This window comes from Aethalodelphis obliquidens, unplaced genomic scaffold (assembly GCF_003676395.1).
Source record: "Aethalodelphis obliquidens isolate GAN/ISIS:26980383/991018 unplaced genomic scaffold, ASM367639v1 scaffold103, whole genome shotgun sequence".
Lineage (NCBI taxonomy): Eukaryota > Metazoa > Chordata > Mammalia > Artiodactyla > Delphinidae > Aethalodelphis > Aethalodelphis obliquidens.
The window spans coordinates 1,883,522-1,895,932 of NW_020838047.1; the positions used below are offsets into that span (position 1 = coordinate 1,883,522).

General features: G+C 39.3%; 1 protein-coding gene across 1 annotated transcript in view; it reads right to left on the reverse strand.

The window, feature by feature from the left end:
• The window catches only part of ANXA10 (annexin A10), a 66,857-nt gene extending 55,451 nt beyond the window's left edge, over positions 1-11,406 (reverse strand). The window contains exon 1 of the mRNA XM_027096515.1: positions 11,231-11,406. Coding sequence (XP_026952316.1) covers positions 11,231-11,248 — 18 coding nt within the window. The 5' untranslated portion in view covers positions 11,249-11,406. The remainder of the gene's footprint in view (positions 1-11,230) is intronic.
• Between the last annotated feature and the right edge of the window lie 1,005 nt (positions 11,407-12,411).

A 12,411-nucleotide genomic window follows, 5' to 3' on the forward strand; every position in this document is an offset into this window, starting at 1 on the left:
AGAGGCCTGTGAGCTGGGAAGATGGTCCTCAGCAGACCCAGAGTCTGCTGGCACCTTGATCTTGGAACTGTAGGCCTTCGAACTCTGAGAAACAAATGTTGGTTTAGCTACCCCAGCCTATGAAATTTTCTTACAGCAGCCGGAGCTGACTAAGACAGGACCCAGGGGAAACTAGCCCTGTAGAGTTTAAACGGACAAAGTAGGAATCAAGTAAAGGTATATATTGTTTTCTCTCTGATAAGTAGTCCAAGTTTAATGTAACTACCTGAAAAAAATTGTGTTTTTTTCCCAAAGTACCTGTTAAATAAAGTATAAATAATAGTGCATTCATTTATCTAATCAGATAAGTTAAATTAACAATGTGTCAGAGATTCACTTAAAATACCTCTTAGGACTTGCTCCCCACCTTTCACTGAAAGTCTTCATTCTGCTTTGCTCTGTTACCCGCTCTGTCGATTTTCTCAATCCGTACTTATTTCATTCCCAAAGAACTATCTAACCATGGAAACTGCAATGAACTATGAGCCATTTTGACTACAAATTATAAGGGTTTGTCTTTATAATTTTTTTATTAAAAAAAAAGCCCAATCTAATATAAGAAATTCCAATGCAGCAACATATAAAAAGAATAAGTAGCATGACCAAGTGAGGTTTATTCCAAGAATGCAAGGCTGATTTGACATTCAAAAATCAATCAATTTATTTCATCATACTGAAAGTCAAAGGAATTAGAACAGCTGAAACAGATTTGAAAAAGAAAAACAAAATTAAAGGAATAATGCTAATTGATTTTAAGAATTATTATGAAGTCACAGTAATAATGAGATTGTGGTATTGGCTAATGTTATAGAAAATAAGATCAGTGGAACAGAATAGAGAATCTAGCAATAGATCCATATAAATACATAATTTTTTTTTTTTTTTTTTTTTTTTTTGCGGTACGCGGGCCTCTCACTGTTGTGGCCTCTCCCGTTGCGGAGCACAGGCTCCGGATGCACAGGCTCAGAGGCCATGGCTCACGGGCCCAGCCGCTCCGCGGCATGTGGGATCTTCCCGGACTGGGGCACGAACCCGTGTCCTCTGCATCGGCAGGCGGACTCTCAACCACTGTGCCACCAGGGAAGCCCAATACATAATTTTTGACAAAGTTGTAAAAGCAATTCAATGGAGAAAGAAAGTTTTTCCAAGAAATGGTGCTATAAAAACTGAACATCCATATGAAAAAAACAATTAAGCTTGACCTATGCCTCACACCTTATACAAAAATTAACCCCAAATTGATCATAGACCTAAATAGAAATGTTAACTGTGTGAAATATCTGGAAGAAAATATAGCAGAAAATCTGCATGACTTTGGGTTAGTCAAAAATTTTTAGACATGACGACAAAAATACAATCTATAAAGAAAAAAAGATAAATTGAACTTCACCACAATTGAAAACTTTGTCTCTATGAAATATGTTGTTAAAAAATGAAAAGACAAGTCACAGAATGGGAGAAAATATTTGTAAATTGCATTTTTTATGAAGCCCTTTTATCTAAAATATATAAAGGCCAATAAAAAATAAACAAACAAAAAACCAACTTAGAAAATAAGTAAGCATTATAAACAGACACATTTCCAATGAAGGTATAATAAATAAGCATATGAAAAACTACGGATATCATTTACATTAAAAAATGCAAAGTAAGACTACAGTGAGATACTGCTACATACACTGCTGGTCGGAATGCAAAATTGTGGGTCACTTTGGAATAACAATTGGACAATTTCTTATAAAGTTTAAACACAGTCTTAGCATATAACCTGGCAATCCGACCCCTAGATATTTATCTAAAGCAATGGGAACTTTACTCAAAAACCTTAACTTGAGTGTTCTTAGAAGATTTGCTTGTAATTATCAAAAGTTGGAAACAAGCCATTTGTCCTTCAAGCTGAATGGATAAACAGACGGCGGTATACTCATTCAAGATTGCTTTTCAGCCATAAAAGACAGCTAGTGATTCATGCAGCAACTTGGATAACTGTTAAATGCACCCCACCAATCGAAAGAAGCCATTTCCAGATGGGTTTTTAGTCTGTGATTCCATTTATATGGCAATCTGGAAAAGGTAGAACTAGAGAAAAGGTAAACGGGTCAGTGTTTGCCAGGTTTGAGGGCTGGGGTGTTGGTTGACTACAAACCGGGAGTGTGGAGGATGTTTGGGGTGATGGAAGCCTCTGTAAGGAAATGGATCGGATACATGACTCAGAACTCTTACGAGTGTCTATACCACAAAGAACACATTTTACCACACATAAATTTAAATGTAACAAAATCAGCTATGAAGTAAGGGAACCCGACAGGGAATGCAGATGGTAGCAAACAAATCTGTCTAAATTACACACGAACCTTGTAGCCACAGTGAAGTGGGCTGGGAGAAGGGACGTGCCCTGAGTAACTTCACAAAATAGTGTTTGTCGGGAGCCTGTAAAGCTAAGGATGGAAAGAACCCAAACAACGTCCTCTCCTTTCTGACAGGGCTGTGGCTTAGCACACTCTAAACTACATGTACATGGATGATGGAGTTAAACAAATGAGCACATGTATTTTAGACATTGATAGTTACCGTTTTTATTGTGTGAGAAAGAATTTGTAACTAATGGTGACGGTTAAAATGTGGGGCTGAATTAGATTGGATGTATCACTATGAAGGTAGATGACAGGTAGCTAGAGAGAGAGGGAGAGACAGAGAACCAACACTGTAGGTAACTTTAATATGAACCAGGTGTGTCGACAGGGAGGGACCTGCAAAGTCTGTTAAGATCCCTTCTGTGCCCCTCGTCTCTGCTGGCCCAGCAGACGCGTGTTTATCAAACATGTGCTTTTCCGTCTCCATGTGAATTGCCTTCCTCCCCTTTGAGGTCCCAACCCCTACCCCCCAACATTCTCCTTTATCTTTGAAGATGTTGTATAAGCTGAGGGTTTCAGCCATTTTGACAAGTGACTCAGTTTTCCTCGGTCTCTCCCATGTATACATGCTTTTCAACTTTTGTGTGATTTTCTCCTGTTCATCTGTCTCATGTCCGTTTAATTCTTAGACCAGCCAGAAGAACCTAGATGGATAGAGGAAAATTTCTTCCTCCCTGACAGGCTTACTATTTGTACTTATTTCCCTCTGCTAAATAACTAAAGTAACATTTTCCAAAACCATTTCCATCTTTGAAGCATTCAAATTACTCCAAATCAGTATTATTATACAGAAGAAAAAGACCGGGCTTCCCTGGTGGCGCAGTGGTTGAGAGTCCGCCTGCCGATGCAGGGGACACGGGTTCGTGCTCCGGTCCGGGAAGATCCCACGTGCCGCGGAGCGGCTGGGCCTGTGAGCCATGGCTGCTGAGCCTGCGCGTCCGGAGCCTGTGCTCCGCAAGGGGAGAGGCCACAACAGTGAGACGCCTGCGTACCGCAAAAAAAAAAAAAAGACCAAGTCCACTAAATCAAGAAATCAGCTCCTTGAAGGAAGACTTGGCACATCTGTACATGGTCACCCTATCAGGCAGTGTCTGGAATAACACAGAATAAGGGCTGCAGGGGCCTGAGATCTCCAGGAGCTTCTACGGGCAATTAAGTTGCTGTATGTTCAGTTGTGACCACGGGTGCACCAAAAATTCCCATTTCAAAACCAGTAACTGACATGTCATTGAGAGTTCACCAATCTGACCCTTGTTTGCTTTGAAAGGACTACTGTGCTCACTATGAATATTTGCTTTTTTTTACGAGTTACGTGCTTGATTAAACACACAGTAGTCGGTAAACAGGTGATGAAAGGTACACAGAAGGTGTGTGGCCCCAGGTACCAGTGTCTCTATCAGCACACCTGTCTTTTTTTAAATTTACCCTTTAAAACAGCATTTTGAGACTGGCAACTAAATGAAAACTTAGCAGAATGGGTACATATATTCAGTATCTCTGAAGAACTGAACAGTAATTCAAGCAGATTAATATTGTAGTGATGACAAGAACACAAGAGTCATCCACCTATAAAATACAGTAGGATTCATATATTTTTTAAACCATCACTAATACATATTTCTAAGAACAATGTGTCTGCTGGGGTTAAAGTGCTTTTTGTTAGTAACTTGAAAAAATATTTCTGCCCTGGTATCAATTCTCACTCATTTAAAAATAAAATAGCACAAACATTGCAGTGGAGAGACAGGATGATAAAATACATTGATATTCAGTTGCTTTATTACAGACTGCCACAAAATAAAGATGAAAAGACAGTCCAAAGTAGCCTGTGAGTGAAATTGATTCCCACTTTCTCCATAACAGGACAATGTAAAACACGGTATCTTGTGCACAGATAGCCTAGACTTACATTTGTGTTTCGTACATGATACATGTCACGGTCTGTTAACATTTTATTTTCCTGGTTCCTTTGAGCATAATTACCAGAATGTCTGAAGGATATACATCAAAGTATAATTGAGAAGGAATATAGTCACAACTACGTGTTGTGATAAGATGGGATGCTGGAGAAGAAGATGGGTCTTAAGAAGCAGTCTTTTCTACTCCCTGGATGAGAAAGGCATGTCCGCAAACTGTAAGCAGAGTTTTAGGAATTCCTGGAGGCAATTCGAAAGAGGCTGAGGCAGGGAGATTGACAGCGTGAACTCTGAAAGACTTAAAAATATTCCCATAATCCTTTCTCTTTTGGTGAATGATTACAAGGAATTTGTGCTGATAGCAGAAATCTGTGGTAGATAGAGGGCTGGGTGTTGGTCTAGAGGTGGTGCTCCAGCAATGAAAAATCAGCAAGTAACGCCCTCTAAATGGTGTCTCTCTATCTGCTTTCCCCAGTTCCCTTCGTCCCAGGAGGACGTGACTCATTAAAATCACTCTGAGCCTCATTGCTCCAACATCATTTCTTCAGTCTTTAACCTCGTGACTTAACAAAAGAAGTACAGTTTTTGAAAGTGATTTGTGATACTGCAATGACATTCTTCCTGTACTGTTGAAGTGGGTTGATTAATTCGAAAAAGTTAAAATATCATCAACCATATTTTTCCTGTTCCTTGGGTTTTACAGCCCCCAGTGCTGTTGACATTTGCAGCGGGTTCTGGCTTTGCCATAATGCTTATTGAAATGAGCACAATGTATTAATGGGACGTTAATACATTGTATAACGTCAAAATCTGGAAGCCTCTAGCATTTAAAAGAAGTCAGCATATCCAGAGAGGTATGTTAGAAAGGTGTCTTATCTTCCATAGACCCTGTGGTCCGTATACTGTAAGCACTTTGGAAAATGGAAATGACCCTACACATTGAAGCCTCATTCTTCTTCTTCCTATCATGGTAAATACTCTAAGAACGGGTAAACCAGGACCAAAAGCTTGTTCACAAGCTCCTCTTTAATGTTTTCACCTCCTACTCTGTAACTCACTCCAGGATGATGATGGCTCCTACACCATCATCAATGTGTCAATAGAATGCATGTTTTTGACAGTCATTCTCACTGTTGTGTCCCCAAGACATAGAAGCTAGAGCAAAGATAGAAGCAGGGGACCAGGTAGGAGGCTACTGCATGAAGTCGGCAAATGATGATGTTGCTGGCGTGGACCAGGGCAGTTGGAGAGGGAGTGATGAGAGGTGGTCATATCATGAATACTGTGAATGTGCAGAGCCAAAAGGTTTTGCTGATGGATTATTTGTAAGGTATGAGAGAGACAGAGGAATCAGGGATAACTCCGATTTTTAAGTTTTTACTTTTTTTTTCCCCCTTTGACCTAAAAGGAGGATAGAGTTTTCGCTTCCTGTGTAGACACCTGGTTTTACGAATCTGGGGTTTGGGCATAGATGCTGGGTTGAGGTACATATTCAAAGAAGACTCTGTGTGTACGTTGTAATTAAAACCGTCAGATTGGGCACAATGACCAAAAGAGTGGCTATAAGTTGGAAAGAGAAAAGTTTCCAGAATTTAGCCCCGGGGCTTTGCTGGCAAAAGGAGACTGTGTCAGACCACACTCATATCTAGCAAGAAAAGGCATGAGAGTCGGGTATGGGGTCAGGAACGTGGAGGTCGCTGCTTACCTCTGTCGGACCCTTCAGGCGGAGGGGCTTTGGGTGAAAGCCCAGTTAGGATGGAGTCAGAGATTTGGAGGAAAGGAATTGGATACAAAGGAATTGGATACAATTCCTACAAGGAGGCCTTTTGCCATAAAAAATAGAATTTGGCAATAACTGATGCGGGAAGTAGGATTGTGAAATTTTTTAGCATGGTAGAAACTATTTAGAAGTTTAAGAGAATATATTTCCACCCATGAAACTTTTGATGTTATTAAAATTTATGCATAAATGTTATGAATAATCACACACATATATGAATATACATATATATATGTCCCTATGACTATGTGTAGGAACAATCACACACACATACATGAATATACATATATATGTATCTATGAATATGTGTAATGGGTGCAAACTCAACCTCCCTTCCAGAAGCAGTGTACCGGGCTGTTGAAAGCCAGGGCTTTTGCATTAGTTGGGTTCAGGCTTTGGCACAACTACTTAATTAAAGCTGTTAATAAAGTTCACCTTTCCAGGTGCTATTTATGCTCCTGGTCTTCTTGGTGTTTTACCTGCCACTTAATTCTCAAGAGACTCTTCTAATACAGGTGCTATGATAACACCCCTTTTACAGGTAGGAAAGTTGAGATGCAGAAAGATTAAGTACATTGTCCTCAGTCTTGGATCCTCAGGGTAAAGCTGACCTGAGTGCTTGTTCAATTATTATTCTACAGTCATGTTTGCCCAGCCCTTCCCACAAAAGCAATCTATAGCTGTTAAAAGGAAGTTTTAAAATTTTAACCGACATGCGTACATATCACAACTAGGAAAAAGTGACTGCATTTAATTTTCCAATCTAATACGTATTAGTTCAACAGAAGCTTCAGTTAAAGTGGAGGCCCTAACCAGTATGATTCATAACTTTTGTTGAATCCTAGTGTGTAAAGTTCAGACAGTGCAGTCTTGTGATAGTAAAAAGCAATCTACAGTATGAATAACCTTTTATTAATATTTGTTCAGTGAGTCGTATTGCAGATAAGCCATCAAAATCAGATTTCTTGGTTGGAATGTTTCTCCCAGGAATCCCTTTCTATAGGAGAAACCTGCTTTAACAATGATCTTGCTTTTAAATCAGCTACACTCCCATAAAAATTAAAAAAGTAAAGACCTTGCCCCTCAGCAGCTTCTGCCCCCACGGGAGGCCTGCTCGGCCTGCGGCCCCTCCTGGACTGAAAGCCCGGAATTTGCTTCTGATTTACTGAGTGTCTGCCTTCACCACCTGCCATTCACACCTGAGCCGCAGCGCAGTTACTTCATGTTAGTTGGGCTAACATGCAGGATGTCTCGTTGCCCATGCTAGACGTTGCCTCAGTTGCTGATGTTCGACTGTTGTTGAGTCATTCTGCGAGCACATTTATGAGTAAGAGCAACTTTGTGAAGATACCGGTGTTCATTTTCTCACTTAATTGGGCTCACAAAGGATCTGCTCTTTCCTTCATAGCGTAAAGTCTATATTATGTAGGATAATCACGCTTAGGCGTGTTTGACCTCCTTCTGCTGGGAAAATTATCTAACTTCTCTAAGCCTCAGTATATTCATATGGAAAATGGGGATGATAATACTTTCCTTGAAGATCGTGAAGCCTAAAAATAATACACGTAAAACCACTGAGCAGAGTATCTGGAGCCTCCAAGAAGAATGGCAAAACCCTTGCATGTTCAATGGTATTTTTGTAAAAAGTTTTTCTGTGACTATTAAATTAGACAAGGAACGCAAAGCTCCTGAAGTTTAGTAGAGACTCAGGAAATTTTAATAGTTTCTCTCTACGTAACAGAGAATGTTAATTCACGTTCTGAATATGCATTCCATATGTTATATTGCTTGTGATACGCCTCTGCGTAACTTGTTTCTGTTAGTCAATAAATACGGTAGAAATAGGAAAGCTGTCGAAAGGAAAAGGAATAGGACTAAAGTCTCCTTAGAGGCAAAAAGGAAGGGTGTAACCCAATAAAGAAATCTATAGTAAATATAATGCTTCTGTACAAAAAAGGGGGGGATCAATTGATGACAAAACAGGACAACGGCAGCCAGCAATTTCACTAGAAGAATCAGGGCAATATATTTGGAAGAGGCAGTATATTTTAGTGGACAAGAAGAGCTTGAGTTACAATGACAGAGAGATACCTGGTTTAGATCCTGGCTTGGGCAAGTTTTTTTTAACACTGCAGTGAAATTTCCTCCACTCCAAGAAGTAAATTATAATAACATCTTCCTGAAGGGGGATTTATATCTGGCTAATAAATAAATCAAAACAATTACAGGGCTTCCCTGGTGGCGCAGTGGTTGAGAATCTGCCTGCTAATAGAGGGGACACGGGTTCCAGCCCTGGTCTGGGAGGATCCCACATGCCGCGGAGCAACTAGGCCCGTGAGCCACAACTACTGAGCCTGCGCGTCTGGAGCCTGTGCTCCTCAACAAGAGAGGCCGCGATAGTGAGAGGCCCGCGCACCGCGATGAAGAGTGGCCCCCGCTTGCCACAACTAGAGAAAGCCCTCGCACGGAAACGAAGACCCAAACACAGCAAAAATAAATGAATTAATTAATAAACTCCTACCCCCAACATCTTCTTAAAAAAAAAAACACAAATAAAACAATTCCAGGCTTGCCAAAATCCTTTAATTAAGCCTTGCTTTCAATAGACAGTTTTACAGCTAAGCACATAGTAAAATACTTGCGTGCGTCAAGGGTAAATTTACCATCCCAGTGTAACTAACTCACTTAAATTACCTTAATCATCGAGGATCATCTGACTCCATAATTCTAGAAAGTAATTTTAAAGGAGTGCATATGCTTATTTCTTATAGAAATATAACTACCTTTCTATAATTCTTGCCTCTTGCTTGATTTATATTTAAATTTTCTATATTTTGTAACTGACATAACACATTACTTTGGTGTTCTCAAAAATAGTCATGCATTTATCCGAAGGGGGTAAATTCAGACGTCATGTATATTGAATTAGAACTGCTGAGCAGAGGGGCTGGGAGTCTGTTTTTAAGAAGCCACCCAGTCAATAATTATCTGCACTGTGATATGAGGACTTCTGCTTTCCTGCCCATGGCAGAGCTTATCTTTTGCTTAAGGATGCCAAACCCAGAATGGAGATTAAACAGACGAACTTAACCTCAAATATTGGTCTCTTTAATACCAAATTTTTACAAATTGGACCATATATCTTAAGAATATAAATGATTGCTCTAAAATATAATAATAATGATGATGTAAAACCATTTTATCATCAAAACTTGCTGAGATAATACATAAAACCTAACATCTGGCCCTGAAATAGCTGATCAAAATACTTAAGGTGAGGGCTTCCCTGGTGGCGCAGTGGTTGAAAGTCTGCCTGCCGATGCAGGGGACACAGGTTCGTGCCCCGGTCCCGGAGGATCCCACATGCGTGGAGTGGCTAGGCCCGTGAGCCATGGCCACTGAGCCTGCACGTCCGGAGCCTGTGCTCCGCAAGGGGAGAGGCCATAACTGCGAGAGGCCCACGTATCGCAAAAAAAAAAAAACCCAAAAACTTAAAGTGAATTTTCAGGTTTGCTCCAATCCAGCTTTTTAATCTCTGATTTTTTTTCTTTTTTAATCTCCGGTAGTCTTTATCTGTTCCAGAAGCATGACAAATTATTGCATTTCTTTGTTTTTTTGTTTTGTTTTGTTTTGCGTTATGCGGGCCTCTCACTGTTGTGGCCTCTCCCATTCCGGACCACAGGCTCCGGACGCGCAGGCTCAGCGGCCATGGCTCACGGGCCCAGCCGCTCCGCGGCATGTGGGATCTTCCTGGACCGGGGCACAAACCCGTGTTCCCTGCATCGGCAGGTGGACTGTCAAACACTGCGCCACCAGGGAAGCCCCAAATTATTGCATTTCTTTAAAAGCTTGTTATCATTGGTAACTTTTAATAATCCCTGAAATATAATTTAAATATTCTATAAATGTTTATTTTGATACATTGGCATATAAATGTTAATATAAAAACCATACATGGCACACAGAATATAGTATTAATTACTTCCAAATAATTGTACTAGAATGAATAGAAAGGGAGAAAATTTCTATTCATTCAAGTACAATTATTTGGAAGTAATCATTGGGAGAAAGCAACCTGATTTTTACAAACTAAATCATTTACTGTACTGGCCTAAATTACCTAACGACTTTTATTTCTGTGGTGAAATGTAACTGCCTCACAATTAATAAGACAAAAAAGTAAGTTTCAACTGCAAATGAGATCCTGAAATCTCAAGATAAAATTAAGATTCTTGAGCCAACAGTGATGGAAAGTGGCCACATTTTAGGTCCTCCTTCAATATTTGAAAAACAATATAAGTAAATAAAATTTTCTAGGAATTAATACTTCGTAAATGAGTAAATAACATTATTTTTGTGCCAAAGTTTAACCAAAGAGTTATGCTGTATTTTTTGCATAAAATTTTTGCATTAAAAATGAAAGGCTTCCTGAAAGCATATTTCATAATACAGATTTCTAAAACATCATCATCAACACACAACACACTTATGTGTAATTTCCAAGAGCACATGAAACGGATATCTTTTCAAACCGTGTATATTTAGATGACTCAGTGTCTATGTTGGCTCTTCCACAGTTCGTGGACCATTAGAGCAATTGGGTCAAAATGAATCGGACAAGGAAGAAAAATAAAATGACTAAACTGAGTTTTGCATTTGCTTAAATTCAGCAGATAATTAGTCAAAAATGAACTGTACTTTCTGAAGATATCATGGATTTAAAATAAAAATTAACAATCAAGTTTATTTTTAGTTCCTTATAGAAAATAAATATGGAGACAAAAACATCTTGTTATAACTTCAGTTAGAATTCTGAGTCAGGTTACTTAAGAAAGTAGGCGTCACTAAATTGCCTCTAGAGAACAATACCTTACTTCAAAATTAGCACGAATTTGACATTTAATAGTATTAACTTTGTTTAATGGTTACACTGAGCATCTACTAATTAAAACTTGAATGAAGATAAATTAGAACACCAATATTTCCTGTTGAAAATGTCAAGTCCTGCAAATGAAATTTTACAGACAAGGTTCAAATCTCAAAGGACTGGAAGGTTTTACAGAAATAGCCATTATACTTACATAGTCTCCACAGAACATTTTGCTGTTAGTGGTTAAGTTCAGAGCAGTTCAGAAGGTCTTTGGTGTGTGGTCAGATGAATAGACTTGTTTCACTGTGTCGCTAGAACAAAGTGAAGTTCACTGTTCAATCCAATTTAAATATGTCCACCGTCCACCTCAGTTTCTCAGGCAGGAAAGTGAAGGGTCAGTTCTGGACACAGCAGGTCTCAAGACACAGCATTTATACTTAGCTACCAGTCACAGGTGAGTAGGCAGAATTTGTGTACAAAACAAATAGAACCAGTAGCCTAGCCCCTGGCCCCATGTTGATATAAGAAACATAAATTAGCGAACCAATGAAAGAAGTGTAATCTTTTGAGAAGGCTGGTGACTTATGGAAAGTAGGTTGATTAACCACGAAGTTAATGATTTATTTTCTGCTTTGTCGTTTTTTAACACCCAGACTCTTTGAGGTACTCAAGCCCCTAGCTTCATGCTTGAAGTTGGGAGATTTTATGTGCATTTATACCATTCTCTAAATGTTTTGAACTATTATGTATCCCGTCATATGTTAAAAAATAATTGATTTAGGACAGAATTGATTACCCTGCAGGAAAAGTCTTTGGAGAAGTCATATATGCACCATGATTTTCACACTTTCATATATATATTATTTTAATATTTAACTTTATTACTTTTTTTTTTTTTTTTTTGCTGTATGCGGGCCTCTCACTGTTGTGGCCCCTCCCGTTGCGGAGCACAGGCTCCGGACGCGCAGGCCCAGTGGCCATGGCTTACAGGCCCAGCCGCTCCGCGGCATGTGGGATCTTCCCGGACCGGGGCACGAACCCATGTCGCCTGCATCGGCAGGCGGACTCTCAACCACTGTGCCACCAGGGAAGCCCTAACTTTATTACTTTTTAAGGAAACAAAATTTAAAAATACCTTCAACACCCAATATATTGTTAGGAAATATCTATAATCATAAGTTTCATACATTATTCCAAAAATCACACAATAAATGTGTATTATATCATTTTACTGCTACTTGCCATTTAGGGAACAATACAGTGTTCATTTAGTCTATAAAATTTTTAAAAGATTTTGAAGACAAATTAGGGATAAATAATTCTTGGTTGAAAGAACAGAGAATTTTAAGTATTAACTGATCATGCATTACTCTAGGACCACTTTCCCCCAAA